The 27,580-nt window shown below is 38.3% G+C and overlaps 3 protein-coding genes across 6 annotated transcripts in view; 1 reads left to right on the forward strand and 2 right to left on the reverse strand.

The window, feature by feature from the left end:
* Positions 1-470: 470 nt before the first annotated feature.
* Positions 471-7,559, reverse strand: LOC119190972. 2 transcript variants are annotated; one of them, XM_037444622.1, is made up of 5 exons: positions 7,377-7,559; positions 6,618-6,816; positions 6,315-6,450; positions 2,674-2,890; positions 471-2,589 (listed from the first exon to the last, which is right to left on the reverse strand). In XM_037444622.1, the coding sequence occupies exons 1-5, from the start codon at positions 7,411-7,413 to the stop codon at positions 2,228-2,230; spliced, it is 951 nt and encodes a 316-aa protein (XP_037300519.1). In that variant the 5' UTR covers positions 7,414-7,559; the 3' UTR covers positions 471-2,227. The 2 variants fall into 2 exon arrangements, with proteins under 2 accessions (XP_037300519.1, XP_037300518.1); XM_037444621.1 differs by having other exon boundaries at positions 471-2,890.
* A 4,512-nt stretch (positions 7,560-12,071) lies between these two features.
* On the forward strand, positions 12,072-15,531 carry LOC115447028 (NADH dehydrogenase [ubiquinone] 1 alpha subcomplex assembly factor 3). The gene is made up of 6 exons (XM_030173920.2): positions 12,072-12,362; positions 12,456-12,558; positions 13,153-13,211; positions 13,533-13,626; positions 14,824-14,960; positions 15,035-15,531. Exons 1-6 carry the CDS (start codon positions 12,301-12,303, stop codon positions 15,153-15,155), a joined length of 576 nt encoding a protein of 191 aa, XP_030029780.1. The 5' UTR covers positions 12,072-12,300; the 3' UTR covers positions 15,156-15,531.
* A 77-nt stretch (positions 15,532-15,608) lies between these two features.
* Positions 15,609-27,580, reverse strand: part of LOC115447039 (protein bric-a-brac 2) — a 32,547-nt gene continuing 20,575 nt past the window's right edge. The window contains exons 8-12 of one of the 3 annotated variants that reach the window (XM_030173945.2): positions 19,513-19,703; positions 19,202-19,315; positions 18,273-18,424; positions 18,086-18,143; positions 15,609-17,355 (exon numbers count right to left, since the gene is read on the reverse strand). In XM_030173945.2, coding sequence (XP_030029805.1) covers positions 17,251-17,355; positions 18,086-18,143; positions 18,273-18,424; positions 19,202-19,315; positions 19,513-19,703 — 620 coding nt within the window. In that variant the 3' untranslated portion in view covers positions 15,609-17,250. Of the gene's footprint in view, positions 17,356-18,081; positions 18,144-18,272; positions 18,425-19,201; positions 19,316-19,512; positions 19,704-21,281; positions 26,799-27,580 lie in introns of those variants that run through there. The other 2 variants (XM_030173946.2, XM_030173947.2) reach the window with 2 other exon arrangements.

Below are 27,580 nucleotides of genomic sequence, written 5' to 3' on the forward strand. Positions count from 1 at the left end.
TGCTATTATAAACTCTATGAAAAACAAAATATTTCTAGAAAATAAGCAAAAAAAATATTAAAATTCAGGAATATTTCCCAATAACGTGGTACAGTCAGCAACAGAAGTCGTTGAATATAATTTGTTTCCAATATTTCCTAATCATTATCATTTACCATAAGTTTTTGCAACATGTTTCATTACTGCTCCGCTCCTATTGGTCATAGCGTGATGATGTATAGCCTATAACAGTCCACAAACAAAGGGTTATCCAACACAAAAACATTTTTTCAGTTTGAACCGGTAGTTCCTGAGATTAGCGCGTTCAAACAAACAAACAAAATCTTCAGCTTCATATAATAGTATAGAAGTATAGATTCAATAATGAGATTCATCAACTAATGCATTGTCAAGTTATAAAACTCACAAATAAAATGTTTAGCGACTTTTGTAACATTGAAATGATAACCTTAATCTGTACTCTTCTTTGGTAAGTGATTTATGGTCCGTTTCAATGTTTAGGTGTTTTGTAAATTAGTATTTGTTCATCGACTTTTGTTGCTGACCGTACCATTATAATCAGTCAGCGGCTAACTGAAGTTTCTTTTAACAATAGTGTTGCCTTATCGTAACTTTTTTAATTTCCCGCATTTTTTCAACTTTTACTAGCCAATGTATATTGAACTCTGATCTAACGTGAAATGTACATACATTGTGCGATCACTAGTGGTGCGCGTGCGCCGCGCCGCAGTCTCTCTTCATTCATTTTTAAATGGACAGAAGAGTGTTTGGCGCAGACGCAGGGATCAGTTAAAACACGATTCTCGATATTCTTAAAACTACACGATAATTAATAATAGGTTTAAATAAGTACATACAAAGTTTAAAATGTGCGCATGCGACCAAAATCCGCGGCTTTTGGGAATATTAACTAATATAATAGGTAACGTTGGAAGTGGTGGCCTAAGGGAGGCGCCCATCGTGTTAGTCCTCCGAGAGTCCAGCACCTCGTGCGAAAACTAAGTATGTTACATTTAACACTTTGGCTCCTAACATAACACCCGCTTTCCGGATGCACCGCTGCATATAGGTACGACGTTCATTGGTCTCGGCGTCTCGGTGTCTCGGTGCGCCAATCTAAGACTTGTAATCAAACCCCGTGTAATATTCAACATCCTCTGTGTGGTTACATACAGTTTCTAAATCTAACATTTATCGGTATAAATAAAATATTTTAAAACTTTAAAATTGTTCCTACTTACATAATATAGTTAATTCCACGTACAGATATGCGTTGACCACGTCAAAGGTCTCGGCGCTCACGGCGTCTATTTCTGCCACTGAGCTGCAGAGTGCTAGCGCTGTTGTATACATATTTGAGAATCAGTGCTATAAGATGGTAGACATAAGGGCACCTTCCTTCTATAATCGTTAGGTACATTTAACTAAATTGCTTACATAATAGGTATAACATTACTACGTCAGACGTGGCTAAAACCCATGGGATTATTAAAATGATTTACAATTAAATGCTAAACCCTCGAGATCAAAACTTATTATTATTGGAATGACTAGATTCTACTTCACGTCATTACTTCTAAGTGCGTGGAACCTTTTATGTCCGTTGTAGTACTTTCTAAAAGTAACACAACTAGAAACAGTGACCACTACAACTAACTTCAAACCTCTGGAGTCCGAGACAGTGTATCAGAAGCCTTCATTAGAAATGATCTACTATATCCATAAGATACTTTTTCTCGTCGTAGTAGACTTTGGTTCATAGTATTGTATTTGATACCAGTGACAAACTAAATATGCCTATTTTAAATAAGTTATTTTAGTTTCTGTCTGGAACGTAAAAACTTTTAAAGTGCTTGGAGTGTCGATAAACTTCTCCAGTACTTTTGACTCACACTTGCTTGCTACGTTCCTGTATATACTATAAATATTTTTGTACACTCACTATAACAAATAGATAAAAACCTTCATGTAGGCCCTCTACACACTAATACTCATAAAATTGCTCTCTTTTTTTCTATAATAAAGTATAACTACTCACGGTGCAATGTGTCAGAAGTTTTATAAACACTCGCAAAGTTATCAGAAGGGCTTTAAAATTTTAAAATAAAGCAGTCGTTTACATCCACACGCGACACAATCCATGAACAGTGAACACAGCTAACGCCTGACAGGATTCCTTGACATTGTCAAAACAAGCCTTGCCAGAGACGAGTGAGAAACATTAGGCTTATTTAAAATAATTGGAAGTAGATGTAAGATTCGGTCGGAATCGCAACGCGTGTATGACGGGAGCTAGTCGTCGGGCGCCAGCGCCGCCAGCACCGCCACCCGCAGCGGCCCCAGCACTGCCGCCGGCACCGACGCCAGCCCCCACACCCCGCACGCCGCCGCCGCCGCCGCCTCTGTCACCACATCGGCGAGGTAAAGGATTAAGTCGCAAGTGTCGCGTGTACAGGTCACTGCGGCGGGACTCACCCGGCCGCCCCTTGGGCACGGCGCAGAGCGCGAGCAGGCGCCACTCCGCGCCCACCGCCGCGCTGCGCGACCACGCCCAGCACCACGCCGCGCTCGTCACCAGCTGCGTCAGCTCTGCGCCGACACACCACGTGCTCACCGACACATTCATACACCAATACTGTACTCGCTCACAAACAATTACACCACAATACTGACCCAACACCACGATGACCAAGACGTCGCTCATGTAGAGCATTCCCTCGGCGTGTGTGAGCGTGTCGCACGACTCCACGTAGAGCAGCAGCAGAGCGCACAGGCGGCTCGCGGCGGGCTCCTGTCGCGACGGGAACAACACGCCCGCCGCGTACGGCACCGCCACCGACACCACGCCCGTCACGGCCGGGGACAGCGCCGGCAGGATGAAGCGACCGCACTGCAATATATTAACTTACACAGGGACCACCCTTGAACCAGTGGTGCACCTACCGTGTAGGTACGTGTTGTTCCAAGGTGCGATAGAATTGTATGCTTATTTTGAAAACAGCACCAAAGAAACGGTTAAAGGTTATTAAGCAGATACCACAGAGAACAAGTACAGGACCATAAAACGAAACAATATTTTACAATCTTCTATATCTACATATCTATATCTATACTTTCTATACTTATAATAAATCTGTAGAGAGGCAATTCTGTACATGAAATATATTTCCAAAATAACTATCAGGGGGTGATTAGGGATCGATACTGATGCCAAAAATGCAATTAGTCAAATTTTTGTCTGTCTGTCTGTATAACCGTTATAGAAACAAAAACTACTCGACGGATTTTAACGAAACTTGATACAATTATTTTTTATACTCCTGTGCTGGTTATAGTATACTTTTCATCACGCTACAATTAATAGGAGCAGAGCAGTGAAGGGAAATGTTGGGAAAACCGGAGAAGTTACTCCATTTTCTGAGCTTCCGTCGCGTGTGCAACCTTAATGGTTAAAGCTACACAGAAATCATGTATGACGGAAATGTTCTCCTTAAAATTATGTAAAAAATATCCCACGACAGCATATGTCTATCTTTTATGGTTGACTCACAATAACACGTGTAACTCCCGATAGCTTAGCAATTCGAAGCTTTCTCATTATATGTGTCTACTCTTACGTTTATAACACTCTCAGTCAGCCCCGGATCTAGGGGGGGGGCAAGCCAGGGCCCGTGCCCCGGGCGACATACCTGACAATTTAGAGGGCGGGAAATTCAAACTTGGCAGACGAATACACATCTCATCATTAACGCAACTTTGACTACTGCGACATCTATACTCTATACTATTATATAAAGCTGAAGAGTTTGTTTGTTTGTTTGAACGCTCTAATCTCAGGAACTACTGGTTCAAACTGAAAAATTCTTTTTGTGTTGGATAGCCCTTTGTTTGTGGAGTGCTATAGGCTATATATCATCACGCTACACCCAATAGGAGCGGAGCAGAAATGGCTAATCTCAGGAACTACCGGTTCCAACTGAAAAATTATTTTTGTGTTGGATAGCTCTTTGTTCGTGGCGTGCTATAGGTTATATGTCATCACGCTATACCCAATAGGAGCGGAGCAGTAAAGGATAATTTCAGGAACTACCGGTTCGAACTGAAAAAATATTTATGTGTTGGATAGCTCTGTATTCGTGAAGTGCTATAGGTTATAATATATCATCACGCTATACCCAATAGGAGCGGAGCAGTAATGGCTAATCTCAGGAACTGCCGGTTCGAACTCAAAAAATCTTTTTGTGTTGGATAGGCCTTTGTTCGTGGAGTGCTATAGGTTATATATCATCATGCTATACCCAATAGGAGCGGAGCTGTAATGGCTAATCTCAGGAACTGCCGGTTCGAACTGAAAAATTCTTTTTGTGTTGGATAGTCCTTTGTTTGTGGAGTGCTATATATTATCACACTGTACCCAATAGGAGCGGTTCAGTAATGGCTACTCTCAGGAACTATCGGTTCGAACTGAAAAAATATTTTTATGTTGGATAGCCCTTTGTTCCTGGAGTGCTATAAGCTATATATCATCACGCTATGACCAATAGGAGCAGAGCAGTAACAGTTTCAACATGTTGCAAAAACGGGGAAAATATATTATTTTTGAGAGCTTCTATTGCGTGCGCTGCGTAAACGGTTAAAGTTATGCAACAATGATGTATGACGGGATTGTTCCTCTTAAAAAGTTATACAAAAATTTATTATAAAACAAAGTCCCCCGCTGAATTTGTCTGCCTGAACGTGTTAAACTCAAAAACTACCCAACGTATTAGGATAAAATTTGGTATGGAGACAGTTTGAGACCCTGGGAAGAACATGGGGCTTCCGGGAAAATATATAGCGGAAAACTTTAGCCTGAAAAACTTTATAACGCGGGCGGAGCCGCGGGCAAAAGGTAGACCAGTATATAACACACATAAATTATTTCCCGCGGAGCGCGAAATGATGATGATGATGACAAAAGTAAAAATATAGGTGGTTAGGGGCGGCATTATCCAGATTTTGCCTCGCCTTAAAAAAATTCAAGATCCGGGGCTGCTCTCAGTCATCCCTAATTAAAAAAGTTAACATTATTAAATATAGCTTTTGCCCGCGGCTCCGCCCGCGTTATAAAGTTTTTCAGGCTAAAGTTTTCCGTTATAAAAGTAGTAGTTTCCCGGGAGCCTATGTTCTTCCCAGGGTCTCAAACTGTCTCCATACCAAATTTCATCTTAATACGTTGGGTAGTTTTTGAGTTTAACACGTTCAGGCAGACAGATGCAGCGGGGACTTTGTTTTATAATATATTTTTAGAACTTTTAAGAGGAACAATCCCGTCATACATCATTGTTGCATAACTTTAACCGTTTACGCAGCGCACGCAACGGAAGATCTCGAAACTAATAATTTTTCCATGTTTTTGCAACATGTTTCATTACTACTCCGCTCCTATTGGTCATAGCGTGATGATATATAGCCTATAGCACTCCGGGATCAAAGGGCTATCCAACGCAAAAATATTTTTTCAGTTTGGACTGGTAGTTCCTGAGATTAGCCATTACTGCTCCGCTCCAATTGGGTATAGCGTGATGATATATAGCCTATAGCAATCCACGAATAAAGAGCTATCCAACGCAAAAATAATTTTTCAGTTTGGACCGGTAGTTCCTGAGATTAGCCATTACTGCTCCGCTCCTATTGGGTATAGCGTGATGATATATAGCCTATAGTACTCCACGAACAAAGGGCTATCCAACGCAAAAAGAATTTTTCAGTTTGGACCGGTAATTCCTGAGATTAGCCATTACTGCTCCGCTCCTATTGGGTATAGCGTGATGATATATAGCCTATAGCACTCCACGAACAAAGGGCTATCCAACGCAAAAAGAATTTTTCAGTTTGGACCGGTAGTTCCTGAGATTAGCGCGTTCAAACAAACAAACAAACAAACAAACAAACAAACTCTTCAGCTTTATATAATAGTATAGATTCCATAAAAAAAAATCATAGAAATCGGTATAGAAACACCAAAGTTATACATGAAATACGCTAATAATAAGCCATCACGCGTGAATACTGAATCATGCTATATGCTTCCTTCGATTTCACCAGGATCCCATCATCAGACCCTGACCGGACAATCGGACCACCTGCATACCACCATACATTAAAAAAACACCCCGACAAATTGAGCACCTCCTCCATTTTTGAAGTCCGAAATCCACGCGGGCGAAGCTGCGGGCGGAAGCTAGTGAATAATAAACTCGTATTTCACTCGTTTCACGTAAAATGCTGCATAGACAGTATAAAGTATAAATAGTCTGGTGTTTTGCACTCACGAGCAGGAGCGTGCAGAGCGGCGCGGCGAGCGCGGCCGCGAGCCCCGAGCCGAACACCAACGGCGCTGTCAGCGCATGCGGACTCAGCGCCGCCGACAGCCACAGGCACGGACCGCCCACCGCCGCGAACAACGCGCTGCCGCCACACCGCAACCATTACATCACCCAATCGTTCGATGGATTTAGATACATTTCGATAAAGTAAACAATACTTATACCTAGATTTACATAGATATTTTAAAGAACACTTCAAGCCAGGATCAGCGTGGCACGCATTTATAATAATAGTTAAATGTTAGTCACCCTTTAACAATCCTATAGTCGGTAACATCCCTCAAGGCGCTGACGACGACGACGGCAAGCGCCGGCGAGACAACGTGCGCGTGCACACACACGAGCGCGTGCAAGCGCGCAGGCGCGGCGCGCGGCGGCGACCGGCTTCCGCACGAGTAGTATATGTACCAGAGAGGTAGGTACGAGACGTAGTGAGTGTATAGAGGGCCTGGCAACAGGGCAATCTTTTATTATGATATTTGATTACACCGGTTTTATATCAAACTTATAGAAATTCTAAAAACAGTACCTAATCTGTTAAGTTTTTGTGCGTCACGTAACAAAAAGATAATCAATTGCTATCCTCGATTGATTTTAATGGTAAGCGAAATTTTTGTTAAGATTAAGGATATAAAATTAAAAAAGCAAGGCAAAGAGGAGGATGAAAAAATAATGCAAATAAAATTCCACGCGGAGTCGCAAGCACAGTTAGGATATAAACAATTACAATCCCACTATTATCAATATTACTTATAGTAACAGCAATAATTCGATATGTGTAGATCACTTTTACGCATTTGTTGTTTAAAATATTTAAATAGCGTTTATGTTGGAGATATTTTGCTCTAGACACCTCATTGCGCCTTAGTGGCAGGTCTCCCGTTTGCGGAAGTTCTCGATCAACAGTAGACATACATACTTACTATGCTAAGCAAGACTATAATCAATGTCGCATGCTTAGTAACATAAAGCGGAAACACCCAGAAACATCCACAACATTTAAATTACCTATAAAAAACAGCATCAATTTACGTAAAATCTTCATCGGTGGGTTCTGACGACACACTCCATCGATCGGCTTCGTAATCGTACTCCGGACTGGATCCTGATGATACCGTCAGAACATCTTCATTTTCAGACGTCGGCTGCGGCGAAACGCTAAGGAGATCCGCGTCGGGGTCCACTGGGTGACGAATTTCAAAAGTCGGCAAGTCGTACGGCGGGCGCATCTCAAGGGAGGGATGGAATTCAACATGACGTACTTCAACCGGGGGACGATTACCTCCTTGCGGCCTATCGCCTGGCTGACGTCTCCGAAATTGCTGTCGATTGTCCATAGTCTGACGCCTTTCCGGCAGAGGACGCGTATCTACTCGAATCCTAGCGCTCGGGGGCCGCCGGTGAAATGGCTGACGCCTATCCAGAGGCTGACGGCGGTCGAATGGCTGACGCCTGTCAAATGGCTGCCGTGTATCATCTAATACACGATACATACCAGTATGACGTGTTTCATTTTGCTGACGATATACACCAGTCTGACTTGATCCATTTTGCTGAGGTAATTCATCAGACTGGCGTGTTTCATTTGACTGAACAGAACCACCTAGCTGATCAGTTCCATCTTGCTGACGAGATTCACCAGTCTGGTGTGTTTCATCCGGCTGAATAGCATCACCAGATTGGCGGGTATCGTTTAGTTCATCAGATACACCCGGCTGTGTTTCAAGTGGGCCGATCTCGCCAGGCGGTCGCGTTTCATCAGGCTGATGCGATTCTCTAGCCGGACCTGGTTCAAATGATGGTCGCATTTGACTGGGCGGAAACGTTTCCACAGCCTGCCGCGTTTCACCAAGCTGCCGAATTTCATTAGCCGGACGGACTTCTCCAACTTGACGCGGTTCAACTGGTTGCCACAGTGCACCGGGCGGCCGCATTTCAATTATAGGGGGACGTAACACTGGGTGGTAATTACCCGACACTGCCGCTATAGGCATTGGCGGAGGAAAATACTCCAACATCCATCTTAGGTTCTGATTTGCGGGTGGAATACTGTGCTCTATTGCCCATCGCAAGCGATTCTCGAAGTCACAGAGCGCGGGCCTTCTCGGCCTGACGCCGCCGCTGCCGTCGCCGTTGGTCCCCTCCGACCACAACGGGTACGAGTACACGTTCACCCCGCGGCTAGGGTCGCTTCCATCGGTTATTGTTATCACTCGAGGGTTTAAATCCATTGCGCGGAAACTGACAGACTGCCTACAACTGACACGCTTTTAATAGACAAATTGTTTAACTACAAATTTATATTCGTGTATTCAACGCAAAAACAAATAAATAGGAGCTCTTATGACAAGTCGATGAGAAATCTCAAATAATATACCAACTACCTTTATAACAATCAGCTTTATTATAAGTACTGAAATAATATCGTGCACGATGACTCGCCCCACTATTCACTTATTGTCTAGTTCTCTACTCACGCATACTACAATGAATAACATCAGAAAATATACAATTTACCGTGTAAGGGAAAAAAATAGGATTATAATCAATACAAAGTTTAGTATAACAGTATCAGTTTTCAGGAGCGTAAAGATACCACTAGATAGTTGCTCTGCTACAATTTTAATATTTATTTATTATTTGTTCGGTATTCGTATTTTATAATAATTATTATTAGTACAAATAATATTACCGAATTTATAATAGAGACAATATAAACAGAAATAAAATAAAATAAAAAACATAAATCATGGTTAATAATTTAGTAATAGCGTAAGTACTTATAAGAAAATGCGTAAGCATATAGATGTTTATATGTCGGTATGTGTTTATGCATGTGGTCTGACCCCACTCCTATATAAACCACATGGTAAATTTCAACATGAGAGCTGGCAATGTAATTTTTGTCGTGTTATTATGTTCATAATTTTGTGCACTTTCAATAAAATTTTAAGTTTTTGCATAATTAAATAATCTTTAATTAAGTACACCAAATTGTATTTCAAGTTTTTTTTGGTTTTTGTGGTTTTTCAAGGTTTTATTTTTGGTAAAGTTTTTATGTTTTGTTAGTAAGAAATAAACCCAACAGAACTAAAACCAAAAGCTCATCAAAATCCTACTTCATTTTTAGTAGTTCTCTTCTGCATCTTCAAAATGTAAGGTTCACAACAATAATCTGTATCTATACTGACACCAATACAAAAATTATAATCATTCTAATTGTATTTAGTTTTGTGGATCTCTCTCTCTCTGTACCTTCAACTTCCAAGATCCAATAGCAATGGAATTAAAATGGATTTAGAGCTAAACAAATCTAAAGCTGATTTTAATATTGGTAAAAAAAGGACATACATTAGAACCTCCTACTTTTTTTAACTCTGTAAAAAATGACTATAAATAATAACACAAATATTAGGTAGAGCAACTTCCGTGACATATAGAAGGATTTTTGCAACGTTTTTCATATTACTAGATGGCATCAAACCACTGATGGCTCGTGACCGAGACTTGTACCAGTCCCCTAATCCTGAGACAACCTGCATGGATGCAACACCCCTGCTAAAAAACTGGCGGGGCGCTTCTTCATGGATATGATCTACACAATTAAGATAAATTAATGAAGCTACTTAAGTTTTTATAATTTATTTTAGGTTTCTGTTTATATTATCCAACAAATACATTTGTATACTCTATGATTAACACAGTTTTACCAAGTCAGTCAGTAGTTTTATCAAGACTTGAATGTCCAACTACATATATAGCAGCCAGCAGTTACCAATAATATGTGATTATCTTTTTCCACACTAAGCAGTAGTGTGCCACTGCAAACTTTGATTCTTTCAGTCACTTAGGACACTGTAGTCAGCTTTGTAATAATGGGGTTCTATAAAACTTAATACCTAACAGATGTCTCAAGGTAATGCATGCTGTGCTGTTATGTAGTGTGATTAGTTGATCTGGCTTCAATATTGTTTGTAGACAGAAAATGACATGCATACCATCAGATGGAGACATTGTATTTTTAAATTAGCCGCACACTTGCCATTAGAGCTACTATTTGCAAGCATTACAGTGAATTGAATTTTAAAACTTCCCAGTGCTTACATAAACATATTCTCTCTCAATAATATATGAAATCAAATAAAACAGGATACCCTAAAGCCCCAATCTCGAAATGTAGTTACAAGGTTCAAAAAACAAATAAAATGACTAAACATACTGTTTTTGAAAACATTACATTGTTATTTTTCATTTCAAAACTGCTTGGAAATTTATTTTGCACTGATTTTCATGATCCTTTGACTTGTTCAGTTATCATTCTGGGGCAGTACTTATTTAAAACAAAGCTAGTGAAACCAACAACTAAAAATGATTTTTTACAAATAGAATTTGCTAACTAAGTACCTATAAAGTGAAATGCAATATGTTGTGTGATGCCACTACACTCAAACAGCTTGCCTGAATGCTTATATCTACTGTGGCTGTGATTGCATAATTATTCTTCCGGGTTTCAAATTCAAATTGATTTTTCTTTGGAAATTTGTTAACTTAAATGATTTATTGATTTAATCAGTATCAGGATGATAAATATTAAATTATTTTTGAAAAACTATTATTGCATGATGAAAAGCAACTAATACCTAGCAATGCATAGGGTTCCCTTAATGCACAGCAGAAGTAACAAGGCTTGGATTTTAAAGAACTAGCTACTTATATTAGTGAAAGGAAAAATTGAAATCATTAAAAATCATTTTTACATTGTATTGCCATTGGGCTGCCTTGGTGATTTAATTATATTGCATGCGCGGTAGGACTACTGTTGTGACGTATCAGGTTAAATCCTAGGTCTGGCAATCAAATCGGATGTTTTAATTCTGTATCATCCCAGAGGCTCAACCTCTATAACTATGGCGAAAACTGGGCGCCATGGTTACACCGCTGCTTTCCCCCTTAAAGGATAAAGGCGTGATGTGTTTTTGATATTGTTTTTATTTTGTTCTAAATTTTCCTGACAAAATGCTTGGTAGAAAATATTAGGTATTTATAAATAAAGAATGCATAAAATAGTGAAAAAGTAGTCAATAAATTTGTCAGTCCTGGAAAATGCTTAAATAGAATTTCAATTACATGGGCTAGTGTGCAATGCGGTCTATAATGATCTACAAAACATGCGTAGTAGTTGCCTCCGGGTGCGCCCACTTTCGGCGCTAGGACAGCCAGCGTCATCGCGAGGAGAACACCAACCACCATCCAGCGTCTACACAGTTCACGCCACAAATCCAACTTATATTCACTACTTCTCACGATAGCAGCCTTATTTTCAATATAAATTAACTCCGTAGTAGCTTGGGTATCACAGTCCATTTTGTACGCTTAATTTCAGTAATGTAATACGTTTGAACTTCTAAACTATTGCTTATCTGGTCAGTAAGACATTGGACGGTAGAGAGAGAGAGAGTATGTTTTGTAACTTGTAAATTTCAACTGGAAAAATCAATGTTTATTGTAACATTTTTTGAAATACCGCGCATCTGCAGACGCAGTGCCGCAAGGCGTGACGTAATTGTTACTTTTTAAATCCTATTGATCGAGTTAATAGAAGAAAAAAAACTTACAGCCACATCTGTCATAATAAATGATCATTATTTTATTTTTATTTCTAAATAACTTTCAATCCCGTAATTATTCCTCGTGATTTTTTTTTGCCTTGTTATTTCATTTGTATACGTTATCTTTGTTTTAATATCTACCCAGCCAAGGATTTCATATAGCATATAGTATGTATGTCTTCTGTTTTCAAACTTGACATTGGCAGAATTATTGTCGTAAAAAGATAGAGACAATAACAACAAATTGGAATTGGAAAATTTAGCACCGTTTTAAGTTCTTCAAGGAATATAAATATTTATTAATAGAAACATATTCTTACACAATGTTGCGGAATAAAATACGACAAATAAATAACACAGTGAAAGCAAATATGCCGAATATGAGGTTAGTTTTCGTAGAATAATTTTCATGAAATTTTTAATGCAATAATTTCGCAAATGTTTGTTTTAATGTAGTTTCAAATGTATTTATTTCTAGTTTTGTACGAACTAAAGCTGCTTACGAAGGAGAAGGGAAAACAACCATACGAGTGTTAAATCAAGACCAGGAGCTCGGCCTGATGATAGACTCATATGCAACTGTAAGTTTATTTGCATTATAGGGTAAACTATACAAGGAACGACTGATCGAATCAGAAATGTGGTGATCCGCATGAGAACCAAAGTAACCGACATACCCCTTAGAGTTGCGAAACTCAAGTGGCAGTGGGCAGGGCACATAGCTCGTAGATCTTCAGGCCGTTGGGGCGAGAAAGTTCTGGAGTGGCGACCAAGAACCAGGAGAAGCAGCATATACAGGCCCCCTACGAGATAGACCGACGATCCGGTGAGGGTCGCTGGAGTCCGATGGATGACGGCGGCCCAGAACCAGTCCCTGTGGCGCTCAATGAGGGAGGCCTATGTCCAGCAGTGGACGATTGCTGAAATGATGATGATGATGAAAGCCACAGATTACTTTTCTTCAATGTTTACTGTATGATTCATTACATTTTCTAGCCCATAAAGCAATAAAAACTTATCATTAAGATGTTGCATACAAGCATTTTTCAACTGGCCCCATTTACTAAATGAGTGAGACCCATGTGGTGACCCACATGGGGTTCAAAGTGTTAATGAATTCCCACTATTTTACAAATAACTGAATTCTTTATTAAAGGATTTTTTTTATATTCCAGTATGGGTTTAAACTCAACAATGGGCTGACGGTTCTAGGGCCTATGGCCATATTCCCAAGGTGAGTACCACATCCAATGTAGTGATGTAATTGACGATAAAAAATTGTTACTTGATGGGTAAAGAAATATAATAGCAAGTTATATGATTTATATGATGATAGATGTAAATCTACAATTTTACCCCAATGCTCCTCAGTGGCATTAGTGGCCATATTTATTTTGTTTGTAATTTACACTTTTCACTTTACATCTACGGTTAGAATAACTTGAATATCACCAAAATAAAACTATCTTATTTTATTGGAAACCCAGTAATGGCAAGCATTTAGCTATGTTGAGCGAGTAAGAAATGGCAATTATTTGATAAATTATATTTATAGATCAGTGCTGTCGTGGCAGGTGAGAGACTCTGAAGAAGTCACCGAGGAGTCACTGAGGTTATTCAAGATATTAGAGCCAAAAATAGATTTACTGGTGAGCAAAATATAACTACTAGCAGTTTCCCACGACTTTGTTTGTGTAAACTACAAAAATAATTTGTATGATTATTGTACAACATTTTACCCAAGCTTTTTGTGTTCTTATAACGCGTCACATTATAACTTTTGCGAGTGATTGAATACGTAATGGTTCGTGTTGGGTACATGCACGACAGCATGACTACCTACCATTCGCAACTATTGGAGATATATCAAATAATGGCATACAAATGTTTAAAATAAATTAAATTTTTATTTACAAATTATAAGGGAAGATAACAACTGTATTTCCAGATAAACTTATAAACAGTACAGAGAAAAGGGTTATAATGATTATTGACAAAAAAAGTTTCGAAATTCAAACTGGAATAAAAATTAGATATAATTTTAGTACATCATAAATGGAAATTCAAGATCAATAAAATAATATATCTTATTTATTTCAAGCCCGCATCGTTCATCAAACGTCATCATCATATTAACACACTACAGTGGTGTAGAGTCTATAGAACCCGATTCCTATCGGCTACTTTTAGGTAGAATCTAATAATTATCATTAGACGATTTGCTGACGGCATTCATGCATATTACGAAATATGTTGTGTTAAAATTAAAAAATATGTACACTTGTCCCAAAAAATAGTATGAAGCCAAGGTCCAGAGATAGAGCACCCCTTGGGGTATCCGAATCACCCACATGTATGTTCTGTGATGTTTCATAGTTTTCAAGTTAGGAATATTTTTCTGAATTTTTAATAATTTTTGTTTTGGACAATTACTGCACACCTGGGCATTTGGGCTGTTTGTCGTTGCTAAATTTTAATATAGGTATTGTTAGCATAGAACATTTTAGTGAGGGTATTTGTAACACTATTTGCTATAAAAACACTGAGCGTTTGACAGACCGGGCTAGTTGGTTGTTGACAGTCGTGCCAGTCGGTTGGTTGGTGAGATATTTGCGAAAGTATTTCTGTAGTCAGTGATATTTGTTTTATTTTAATTAGAATCGAGTCAGTTTCCTAACAGTATATATTAGCCAGGTACCCATCGAATGTAGGTAAGAATGTTGGTATATCATGCCTCACACCATGACGAAAAGCTTGGGAATTCTTACCGATGTAAACAAAGTTAAATATAAATGATGATTGAGATGTTCATTGTACAATGTATGTAACTGAGCGTGTGTTTGCAGGTGATGGGGCTGGAGTCGGGGTCGCGCGCGGCGGCGGAGCGCGTGTACCGCGCCGCGCGCGCCGCCCGCCTCAACGTCGAGATCCTGCCGAGCGAGCACGCATGCTCCACCTTCAACTTCCTCAGCGCCGAGGGCCGGTGCGTACACTCGGCGCTGCCGCCACCCGCGGCCGCCCGCGCCGGCCGACTCTTGTAATGGCGACTGTTTGCAGGTCGGTGGCGGGCGCGCTGATCCCGCCGCAGCACGTGGTGATGAGCGAGGACGACATGCTCGCCGCCAAGCTGCACTACGGCGACGGGTTCAACACCAGCCTCCGGACCAACACCAAATAGAACTTCAACCGACAAACCGTGCAATGTTACACTCATTATACAAACGTGTTTGTGATTTAAGGCTCATGTAGAAGATGCTATTTGATCAGTGTCCCGAGGGCTAGGATTCTTGTACAGTGTCTGTTCGAATAGACTCCAACCAGAAATACGCAAAACGATGAAACCGAGGGGGGTTGCTCGCTTACAAAAGATCTATAATATTATGTCGTATATGAAATTTTGTTTACTACTTTTATTGCATCTTCCTTATGGGGCTTCGCACGCACATGTTTTGTCGCGCGAAATAAACAGCTCATGAAATCATTGTTGTAGATGTATTTGTTAATAGATATTAATTTTGTAAATATAGTTAATAGAGAAATGTTTATATTCATTTTATAATTTTATTTATTATATACAACACTATAAATTTATTTATATTTTGTGCAACACAAAATAAATAAAAAAGACCAATTTACACAAAAATATTTTTATTACACTTGTAAAGGTCTACACACTTTCACAACTACTGTATACATTCGCAAAACTATAGTCTATAGTGTGTACGTCAACTATTGCACTAATACTGCTCATCCATGGCACTATACGAGGAATCTGACAAAATATCCCGGTGGCCGCTAGAGACGTGCCGCGGGACGGCGCGGCAATGGCTCGGCCACTATTATGAGAATAAAACAAACATGGTAATGAAGAAATGAACAGTAATTCCATGTATTTTTCTCTTCCACGTGATCTTGTAATATTATCGTGCCGTCCGCGGTAGGATATAACGGCGCCCATAATACGATTTGTAAAATGTAAAGGATAAATTACTAAAAGCTAAAATGTGTCCAAATAATACTGTTTCTCACAAACAAAATAGCTGCCACTGTTGCCTTAAATTATTATTGACGCCATCTTGTGTCAATAACACTTTCTAGTTTTTAATATTGCACGCCAGATGGCGTAAGTTTATAAAATGCGTAAAGAATACCATTATCACAGTGCCTATATTGAGATAAGCCCCATTTACAAGGGTAATGGTTACTGTATGTAAAAATATATTTTTAAATACTCCACACAAGGCCACGGCTATTATCATTTTTGCCAACTAAAACTACTTATAAGTATTGCCATAATAAAGTTTTAAATAATTCGTGTGATCTAAACACTTATGCAGTCTATATTTACGCGTATTTTATACATTATTCAATTGAGATTCTACATCATACACTAATATTTACAAGAAGTACAAAAAGCACTCAAAATGCGATCATTTTTATGTACAGTTTCACTTGTTCTAATCCAGATGTCGCTGAACCAAGTCTCATAAAAACTAACTGATTTGCTTAGGTATATTTCTTTTGGAAAACTAGTTCTCTTACCGAAGATACTGCACCTCGTACTTATACGGTGGAGTCAAAATATTCTATTATATGAAGCGTCGTCTTACCGATCAGCATAATATTTCCTAATACAGTGTACACTGTACACGGGTTGACCCTTGAATATAACTCGAAAACAGTCTCTATTGTCTGTCCTACCATCTTTTGTACGACAGTGCCAATTGTTGGGTTGCGAACATCACCCCTTTCGCAGTTTGATTTTGTGATTTTATGCAGAGTGTAAGGGAAACGCTCTCTATAACGAAGCAGTAATATATTAGAACTTTAATGTTACCGAAAAACCATTTTCAGATTTTAACACTGTTTTTATATTATAATTTTCTCCCGACGTTTCAAAGACTGCAGTATTCGTGGTCACGCGGCGGACTGAGGTGTTGGTAATCCGAAAAGCCAAAGTTACAATATTATTTACCTACATAATACAATTACACTTTTTTTTATTTTAGCTATTGGTAATGCGGTCTACGTAGAATAAAATGAGCTCACAGTATCTTGAAGTTTGGCAGCGGATTCGGAATTCGGTTGTTTTCTATCCGTACGTGACGCTGTATATAAATTAAAGAAAATCTTAGTAAAATAGTAATCATTCAATGACAATATTTTTTTAAGTCATCATGTCAGGAATTACAAACACTTTCACCTTCGTCTTAGGTAGCCTTTCCCTTGCACCCACTATACATATAGCGACATCTATGAATGGTGTTTGTCTACTAGTTGGCAGACTCGTCGTCGTCCGTGCGCAGAGCCACCATGTCAGACAACTTGAAGTGTTGCATGTGGAACGGCGGCTCGGGGCTACTGCACGCCCGCGTCACCTGGCGACAACACCTCATGTTCATAATATTTGTCGTGTAACGAATAAAATAAACTGCGTCAGTGACGTAGATGTATTACGCGAGCGGTAGGACAACGCTCTGAAATCTCGGGTCTGGCAAAGTGATATTTGGATTTTCTATTAGAATCAAGGCCTGAACCACGCGAGCGCCCTGTAAGCACAAGGAAAGGCATGTCCTACAAAATGTAAGGATAAAGTTCTTTGCAATTTCTGATCCAAACCTTTATCAGTTCTGTATGGTCCTATGAACCCTATAAGCAACAGAATCAATTCGCATCAAAAGTTTATGCATAAATTGCCCATTTTCATTTCGACTACATATTTTTTTAAATCTGTGAATACCGACGGATCTTAATGTCTCCAAAAACGATGAACAGTTTCAAAAATAAGTTTCCTTGTAGTCACACCGGTATATGGTAGCTGCCCTTGCTGTCTCATCATATGAATCCACGCTGTACCTATACTGACCAACTGATGGACATGGACCTCCTATACTACTGAGACAGTTTAGGTCTTATTCCACCTGCTGGCCTAGAGCGGATTGACAGGCTGCACATATCTGCGAAATTCTTATGGAGAATTTCTCAGGTGTGCACATTTTCTCGCAATGTTTCCGTTCACCGTTAAAACATAATAAAACATAGGTGTCTACAAGGAGGAATTTAGTGAGAAAAAGCTATCTATAAATAAATGATAAAGAAATTACCAACATGAGTAGTGCGGCCGCGCCGCCGCCGCGGCAAGATGCCCTTACGCGCCATGAAAAATCTGGAAAAAGGAATTTAAAAAGGTTTTTTATAATAAATTAATTACATTCGTAATTCACACAGTGCACACTGCTGCTTAGCGGTTGTAATAGACGTGGCGGTGATAGTGTACGGAAAGAGGTTTATCTACCGTATGGTGGAGATGGGTATGTTGAATTGCTCGGAGACGGTCTGGAAGGTAAGTCCACGCGAGACGCAGTCGGCCGCCTGCCGCAGTAACTGCTCGCTGCGCCGGATGCGCTTGTTCATGCCGAATTCCGCCGGCTGCGACGACTGCGACACCTGACGTATAACAAACAATGCAGCTCATCATGCTTATACGATACAGATAATATTTTACACATTAGGTGACAGATCTTATGAGTACCTCGTTATTAATAAGTATGAGTTCCAAAAGCATTTAGAAATGTCTAATGATATAATTTATAAAAGTAAATAAGTTTTTTTATTTACTTTTACAAATTATATTATTAGGCATCATTTTACACAACCAAATCTGTAATTAAGTGTATAGACTATAGTTAACATCATAATGTTGCGTTAATACTTACATTTAATTAGCTATATCCCAATTAAATTAATAACATTTTATGCTAGCCACACTGCCTATCATTAAAACGGTATTTTATTATTTTTGACATATTAAAAAAAGAAACAAATTATAGGTCGGGAAAGTTTTTTATCCACACTGTGTCTCTCTCGTCGGTTTAATGCTGTCATCCACAGTTCGTGCACGTTCCGTACAGTTATAACATATATTCCAAGTACGGTCTCAGTGTGCTATTGTTTATGCACCACCGCGCCGCTTGGAATCAGATAAGTTATTTTCTTGCGTCTTGTGCGTATCACTCAGTTTTGTATAAAAACCCGCGCTCAACATCCAACACTGTAAGTATTATTTTGATTTCTTCAATGTCGCCTACATTGAAACAATGTACTGTACGCAGCTGCCGGATGCACAAGTATGCCAACAAGAACACCCGCGGGAGTCGCATGCGTGACATTACGTATCTACTAGTAAGTACGTTTACGTATTTAGTGTACATAAGCGGTGGTTACCTGCGGCCGGTCTCCCACGTGAATAACGTTCACGGACTGCGCGTATCCCGGACCTATGGTCATGATCTTCGGCCGGGTGTCGGAGTACGAGAGGGGCGGCTGCGTTTGCGCTGTCTGTAATTAACACGTTATTATCAGCTAACGTCGGCAGACAAACATATCATTAGTGCGCATAACCTACCTGAGCGTCAATAAAAACTGTTCTCCTCCGCGCACAACTCATCACTGTACATACTATTCACGGTCTTAGATGATAACTTGGTAAGCATGCTGATGCAGTTGGTCCATGTTCTGCCGTAAGGGCTACTCACCGAAGACACGTGTTGTATAATAAACGCCGGCGGCTCGTCCCTCGCGCCGTACGTGTGGTCGTCTGTGACAGACACGCGTCCCTCCCGCCCGTCCGGCGCCTCCCGCGACACGCGCGCCTCCCGCGCTTCCCGCCGCCCTTCCGAGTCCGACAGGCTGTCATAATGGCACTGCACATTGGCTATCGCGAAATCTGCATGGACAACTTTCAATTTTAATCACGGGTAAAGATATAAATGCATTATCATGTTAGTTATAGTGGAACTTTAGAAAGGAGAGAAGGTAGGTATAAGGTTTGTATTTTTTAATGGTAAAAATAAAACGTCGACGTAATTAATCGTTCGATTAGCGTTTAACAAAACATAACTAATGTCATAGTAAATTGTTGCTTGTTGGTTATATTAATAACCGAGGGAAACCTGCGAACGGTATACTGGTTTACCCTCGGCTTAGCGACTGCGGGGCCCTGGAGGATAGTTGAAAGAGGAATGTTTGGAAGAAAGTGTAAGAAAAGACGAAGGTACGGAAGGTAAGGTAGGGTGGACGGAGAGGAGAAGGAAGGGAAATGTTCGCGAGCTCTTATTGGCCTCAATGTGAATTAACAACCATTATGTGTACACACTTAACTATGTGCCTAGGGCCGCAACAGATATGCCCTCGTGCATGGGTGTGAATTCGTTGTTGAAGGCAAAGGTTGTAGAAATTATATTATTTGGTGCACTTTAAAATGAGAAGACCCGAGTCCAAGGTTTTTTTTTAACTTCCGAAGATAGAGTAAGTCTCCTTCCAATAAAATGTTTTATTAATGATTCGCTCTAGAACCCAAATTTACTTTTTATATACATATTTCAAGTGTTGAGATCGTTTTGTGTTTCCGAAAAAGGTTTACGACGCTTGAAATTAGGGCTAGATCGTCATCATCCAAAATAGGTGAAATTTGGCACTTGTTAATTTTAAGTTCTTAAATTTATCACGTAAAATAATTTACTATTTCCACTATTTCTTTGCAAAATAACGTTCAAACAGAAAATAATTTTTAAATATCAATACTTAGTATTCTAACACTGTAAAATGCATTATATTTATCGCGTCTCTCGATTAAAACGCCTGTAATTGCAAAAAAATAGATTTGCTCCCGCAGACGGAAATTAGGGCCCCCTGACCTTATTAATTTTACTGTGAAGAAATATTGAGCCAATATTTAAGAATGCCCCTAAACTTGTATAGAATGAAATGATGTCATATCCTTATTAATTACTTAAACAAAAGATATTCCGTAGGCACACAAAGTACACAACCTACTCATATCCGTGACATTGGTGTGTCGTATAAAAGGGATGCACATATTTAAAGTTTCCCTTGTGTCATATCCTGAGATTTAAACTGTAAGAGATGTTTTCGTTTGCGCGTAGTGGGATATGTATATCCCAATAGGGAGAATTTCGAGCCTTCAAGTTATGTGGGCGAATCTCGAACAAATCTCTACTTTTGAATATTATTATAATCCCGTCATGTGAACAGTCACTGATATTATTTAATTACTAGGAATAATTACTTAAATGTACTTAGGCAGGTCCTTTCACATATTGTGTGAATCACATGAAATCTTTTTCATAAACTAATCGTGCGACTGTCGGGACGGGTAGGCATACTGACTGTTTCCTGTGCCTAAACATAATAATAATTAAAATAAAGTGAACTTGGTGTAAACCTGGACAACTTTTTTTTTTAAATTTTTAATAAGTATTAAGACAAGAATAATATCACATAATAGGTACTAAAACATTTATTTTGAAATAAATCACTGCCGAAGAGTTAACAAAAATAATTAACAAAAAAGAACAAAGTATACATCTTAGACGCTAATTTGGCTTCATTAGGAACTTAACACAACACTACACAATCATAAATTAGCAACATGGACTCCGTTTGGTTAAAAATAATACATCTCACTCCACTGTTATAAAGTTGCTTCATAAACATAATATAGTCAAGTAAAGGAGAAATCTCTAATTAAACAGAGGATACCTGTTTATAAGACAGGTTCCTTTCTATCCACTCATTAACTCTTACACTATTTCTTTAGTGTATTCTGGTGCTGTTTCCATAACTCTTTAAAAAAATTAAAGCATATTTGACGATGAAACGCATATAGTGATACCATTGTATGTATTAAACCTTTGAGTGTTAAAAAAATATGCAGTAGATGTGAATTCACTGTGTCAGGCGGATTACTCGCGTACTGCACGGACCTATACTTATTTATAAACAATTATTTCTAGTTTACTTGACATATTACAGACAAAAAGACCTCTTGATTTTTATATTTAATAGAGAATTCTTGATGGAGCTTATTGCACCAAAAACACGATTTGACAACAAATCAGACATTTTGTGAAATGATTACTCAATATCTAAGTAAGTACTTCTCATAAACAAATAAGTAACAAGCTTTTCAGATCTGAAAGTAACAAATATGGGAAAAATAAATTACTGCCACAATTTCCAACTACTTTTCACCCTCTTTATAAAAAAGGTTTCTTCATTGCGACATTCGGTGCTGTGTAAAGAATAAAGTACTAAATTAAAGAATAGGTACATTAACTCCCTGCAATTCTCAACTATTAATTATACTTATTTCACAAAATGTCTTATCTTTCATAATGTCATGAAACTTATTTTGCTTATCATTTAGGATTATTTTACCTGAAATTAAAGAGTTCTTCATCTTTGGAATTTATGACAACATAAATAAATCATACTAATAATTACAAAATATTCTTATGCTACCGATGTTTTAAGTATCTTCTTGTTTAATTAGTTTTAAATTATAGATATATTAATGCTATGGCGAAGGAACGTACAATAATACGAAAAAAATATATATTTTATCATATATTCACCCAAAATACCAAAATAATTGGCACGCATTACTCGTCACCGACAGAATATCTGAATTGAGTGAAAATTGTAAGCTATAAATCGGATTACTTAATCTTTGTGTCGAATGTAAGTTACACACCAAACTTCTACAATGCCGCATGTCAAATATGCTATTAAAAGTAAATAAGTATTACCGCTCACCTAGTCACTAAACATAAATATACGAACCTTCTAGAATATTTAAGAAGATACTTAAAATACAAGTTAGACTAGACATTTAAGTACACAGTTACCAAACCACGCCAGTTTAGAGGTTTATACATTTATTACCTACTTACTTATAAGTACGGCGTATTACTTAAAATCCGTCGCAATATAACTTAAAAAGGTTACGGACAGACAGCCAATCTCAACGGAGATCGGCCAAGTACGCAGGAGATATTATAGTGCACAAGTGTGTGCGCAATACACAGGTGCACTCTCTGTTCTTTTCCTGTCATAATCCGGTGAGACGGCAATCCGACATGACCGGAGAGATCAGACGCAGGACTACCGGCTTTGCGTATTTATCGACGCAAGGAGGTATCAACACGACCAGCTTCCTGATTCCGAGCTGCGACTGAGTAATTTTTAAGATGTAAAACCCAGTCACAAATATTTTTGGCCTGACCCGGGTTTCGATACCAAGTCCCCGGTGCGGTAGACGTATTGCGTACGCATTATAACTACACCAACGAGGCCAATTAACTAATTGCGATGACTAATGTTAGATATATTATATTCATTCACTTCTGTTGTAATAATATTATGAAGAATACAAAGAGAAATGAAATCACCCAATAGACTAATAATATTAGCTAAGTATATAAGAGTGTTTTGTAAAGAATATGTTATGTACTTACTAGATTCAGAGAGAACACGCCAGACTGTGGCGACATGTCATTTCATGTATAGTAATAAAATTTTAAATCGTTATAAAGTTCATTGTATGAATGCACGAAGACGCGTCTCTCCACCTTTTGAGTGGGGGTGTTGCGGGGTGTCGCGGGGTGGGGGACAGATCCAAGCACTTTTCCCGACACTATCCATCGTAATATGCGTGTGCAGCTATACTTCTCACGCACACTATACAAACAATACCCTTGCTTTTCGAAATAAATACAATTGATATTTTTTAATAATTTTTGTCAAAATTTCATACCAACCGTTTACCCTAAAATAAAATAATGACTTTTCATTTACGTGTTAACTGAAGGTGGGCATAATGTAAATTTACAGTAAATTAACAAAGAAGTAACAAGCCGTGCGACGTTCAAAGGTAAGTTTTGTTGCCTACTTAAGGTTTTTAAGTAATTTTTCACCTTACAATAAACTAAAATGTGGTGGTCGGCTACTGAAATTCATATTTCATTAATATGTAATTATGACTGAATTTTTTATTGTCTTTAGCTTATTCTGTTCTAAATATTTACTTTATGGTTATACAATTTAGTATTTGGAGTTGTAAAAGCCTTAAATATGCCAATGACGGAGTAGTTCGACAACTGTAAAAGTAAAAATGTCTACAATCAACCCTTAGTGCTGTTATATCGATAAAAGAAAACAGATTCCATCGCTAAAACGATATTTTTGTTTGGATTCTATAATAATATTTTATCATTGAAAAGAAAACAGTCCAAAATTACATGAATATCTCCAAAACTCTTATTTTTATCTCCGCAAAATTAAATTCAAACTTACAAATACCTTTCTTCCATCCTGTAGAATCAATAGAGACAATATTGGTGTCCGATTAAAATATTGCGATTCACCACGGTGGAGGTATTGCATTAATCATTTTATATTGAATTCATATTAACTTACAAAAAAAACTTGTAAATGTCGATTTAGAGATATCGACATTTGCCGCATAACTATTAAAATCCCTGGACCTCTGGCAACATAATATGACCTGTCAAATTACTCTACCGAATTATAAACTCCATTATACTTATTAACACACATGTTTTCTTAATGAAATTTTATCTTATTCGCTCATGAAAAGTGGTCGCTAACCGCTACAGGTCACAACGTACAATTAATGACAGTGTACCAAGGCTTATTTAAACGAAAAACATTATGCAGTTATGCACCACTATAAGTAAACTCAGTACTGATTATTTCAAAGATTTAAAAACAAAATCGGGTTTGCCTTACACACTAAAACCCTCCAGCTGCCCTTGACCAATGAGATGAGCGTAGATTATTCCGTAACTTATTCCAACACACAATAAATTATAAAGAAGTATTATACAAAGTGGCACTCGGACACTAATATATTTTTGCATGAAATGGACATATTAATGTTCTTATATTACTTTAAAATCTTTGGCTCTTATTTTTCACCTTTTATTTTCCTGTAAACTCTATATATGTATATTACAAATTAGGTACAATAACTTATTTATTGACGGCATAAAAGCAGTGACAGTTATTAGCAACATCTCAAGTTGTTAGCCGAACAGGTAACATACGTTCAAAGTAAAAAAACATTATACCTCTAATGTTACATTACTTTTTAGTGGCTTGATTTATTTATTTTCTTACACTACTGTGCTAGCAGACAATCATACAGCTTGAGTAATAAAACGACAAAAAAGAAGGAAACAAATACTTATTTGCCCTATTTTGAAGAACTCCATATGTCTCAAATAAAACCATTATTTTGAACATGGCCAAAGTTACCTAAGTGGCAAGGAATCAGAAAGCGGTATTAATGTCGCAAAAGTAGAGTTTCTATATTTGATTATGTCCTGTTTTGTCATAAATATGTTTCGCTGGGACAGAAATAACGACTCTACTTCTAAACGTGAAACCTGGCCATAATTACAACTGCGACTAAAAATATTCCCCGTAGTCGTATTTACAATACTGACCTATACTATAAGTACTCAATACTGCCTGAGTGTCTCGACAATCAAAAATTAACCATTACTGCCTCATGCCTTACGGCTTATCCGAACTAAATGCTCTATTTGGCAAGAGTTTCTTCTTTAACTTAAATTTGAGTCCTGACTCGTGTAGGACATCTTATGGCTTAAACATCTATTACTCCTTTATAAACCGCATTGGACCTACCGACATGGACAATATAATGACATCTTATCCGAATATTGAGTATTTTATAAAAAAATAAGACGAATGCTTTAGATATTACAGTTGAAAGTGGAGCACGGATGAGAGACTTCACAGTCTAAATAATATTTTGCTGAACAATGATAGTTGTTGTATATTACGGCACAATACTTCGTATTTGCTTAAGCTTAGAAACGGACTACATGTGACGTGTGACAATATTGTCCATGTCAGGTATTGTTCCTCTATTATATTTTATTTACATTACAGTAAACTCTTTATAAATTACTGTTATAATATAGATAGGCCTTAGTAACTTACAAAGTATTTTTTTCTTAAAATACTCCCTTACTTAGCTTCTTTCGGTTTCTAATTTTATCAGTGTTTAGCCTCTTTCAGGTAAGAACCTGACGTAAGGAAAAGTAATAAAATAGTTGTAGTTCCAGCTCTGTCGCCTTGTACTACAGTAATGACGTACTGTTTGTTATTTATAGTTATTATTGTAGTCGACATGTTCAGCTCTCACCTATGTGATAGCAAAGTTCGACGGTGGCAATAGCTAAATACAAGGCAATTTTGGAACTGTGACATATTATCGCGAATACGACATACTAGAAACAGTATTGATTGCACATTATGCGGTAACTTTACCGCCTATTGTTTTGTCTGTTTGGATACATTTACAGCAATATGTAGACACCGCGACATAGGACAGTACTTATGCAAACGATACATACTACAATAACAATTGAGGTGTATTGTTGATTCGGCATGTATCTGTAAGTGCCACGTTCTGCTGGAAACACTTCATAAGTACTATAGAAACTGACATATTACTATAAGTAGTCCATTGCGTACGCACTGTTAATCGCAGCATATTTCTGCTTGTGAGAATCGGCTTACAAGGTGTCCTCATACCGCTCGGAGCGCGCCTCCACCATCAAGTCGAGCGGGTCCAGTATCTGCGTGGTGCGCGCGCCTCGCCGCCCTTTAGAGAACTGACTCTTTATATCATATTTTTCCATCCAATTCCGCAAAGTTTTCCTCGGTACCCCGTATTTATTCGAAGCTGCGTATACACTGTACCCCTTTTTTACGGCGATCAGAGCGTCTCTAAGGTGCTGCGACGAATATTGTTTGTAGGATTTCTCCTGGAACACGTCCGTTTCGATGTTGACGATCGCGTTGGGGCGTCGGCCGACGACCCGCGGCCTCGCGTGGATGTTTAGCGGTATTCCGTGGTCCATGTCGATAAAGTGTCGCGTCACGATCTCCGTGGAGGTCCTAACACCTGTAACAAGCGAGGAAAGAACCGCCCGTTAGTGGGGTGAATTGGGGTAAGTTTGATATGGGGGCGCTTCTTTTCCTGGCTTCCTACAGGTGGGAGGGTCAGCGAGTTTGTAAAAAGCGAGGAAAAGTCGCACTTTCATATTGGTATAGCTTACAGTTAGAAGTACTTATATCAATAATTAAAGTTGAAACTCCAAAATGAACTGATTAAACCAAATGATATCTACGAACACTACTTTACTGACATTATAGTCAAATTATTAAAAACATATTGATTGCTTTTTATGTCTTTATTCATTTGGAGTCACAATTCCAATTATATCTTAAATAATATCAATGACCGTTACTAATCAGAATTATGCTAGTCTGTATAAAAAATATTTGTACCTACGTATTTAATATCTGAATTTCATTTGTGACAAATTGCGTATCATTAAAAGGTAACGTGTCACACAGGAGATACTGACTAGCGATATAACGGATTTTCTATTGCTGCAGCTTAAAAAGCTTAATTCGAATCTTATTATCTTGTAATATCATTATATCACTAAAATCTTACTGAATTCTGAATTGCCAGTTTGTTGTTGCTACTCGCTTAATGAGTAATACTTCTAGACTCTCACTACCTTTCCCTATTTTGTATTCCTCATATGTCCACAAATAAATTTAGAGAAAAATTGTTTTTAAACGTAGGTTTGTACCTAACAAACTGGCCATTTCTCCCATGCTTCGGGAGAGTTGGCGAATAATGATTAAATGAGAATAAGCCTGGTTTTTTTTTAT

The sequence above is a fragment of the Manduca sexta genome, chromosome 28 (genome assembly GCF_014839805.1).
Source record: "Manduca sexta isolate Smith_Timp_Sample1 chromosome 28, JHU_Msex_v1.0, whole genome shotgun sequence".
Classification (NCBI taxonomy): domain Eukaryota; kingdom Metazoa; phylum Arthropoda; class Insecta; order Lepidoptera; family Sphingidae; genus Manduca; species Manduca sexta.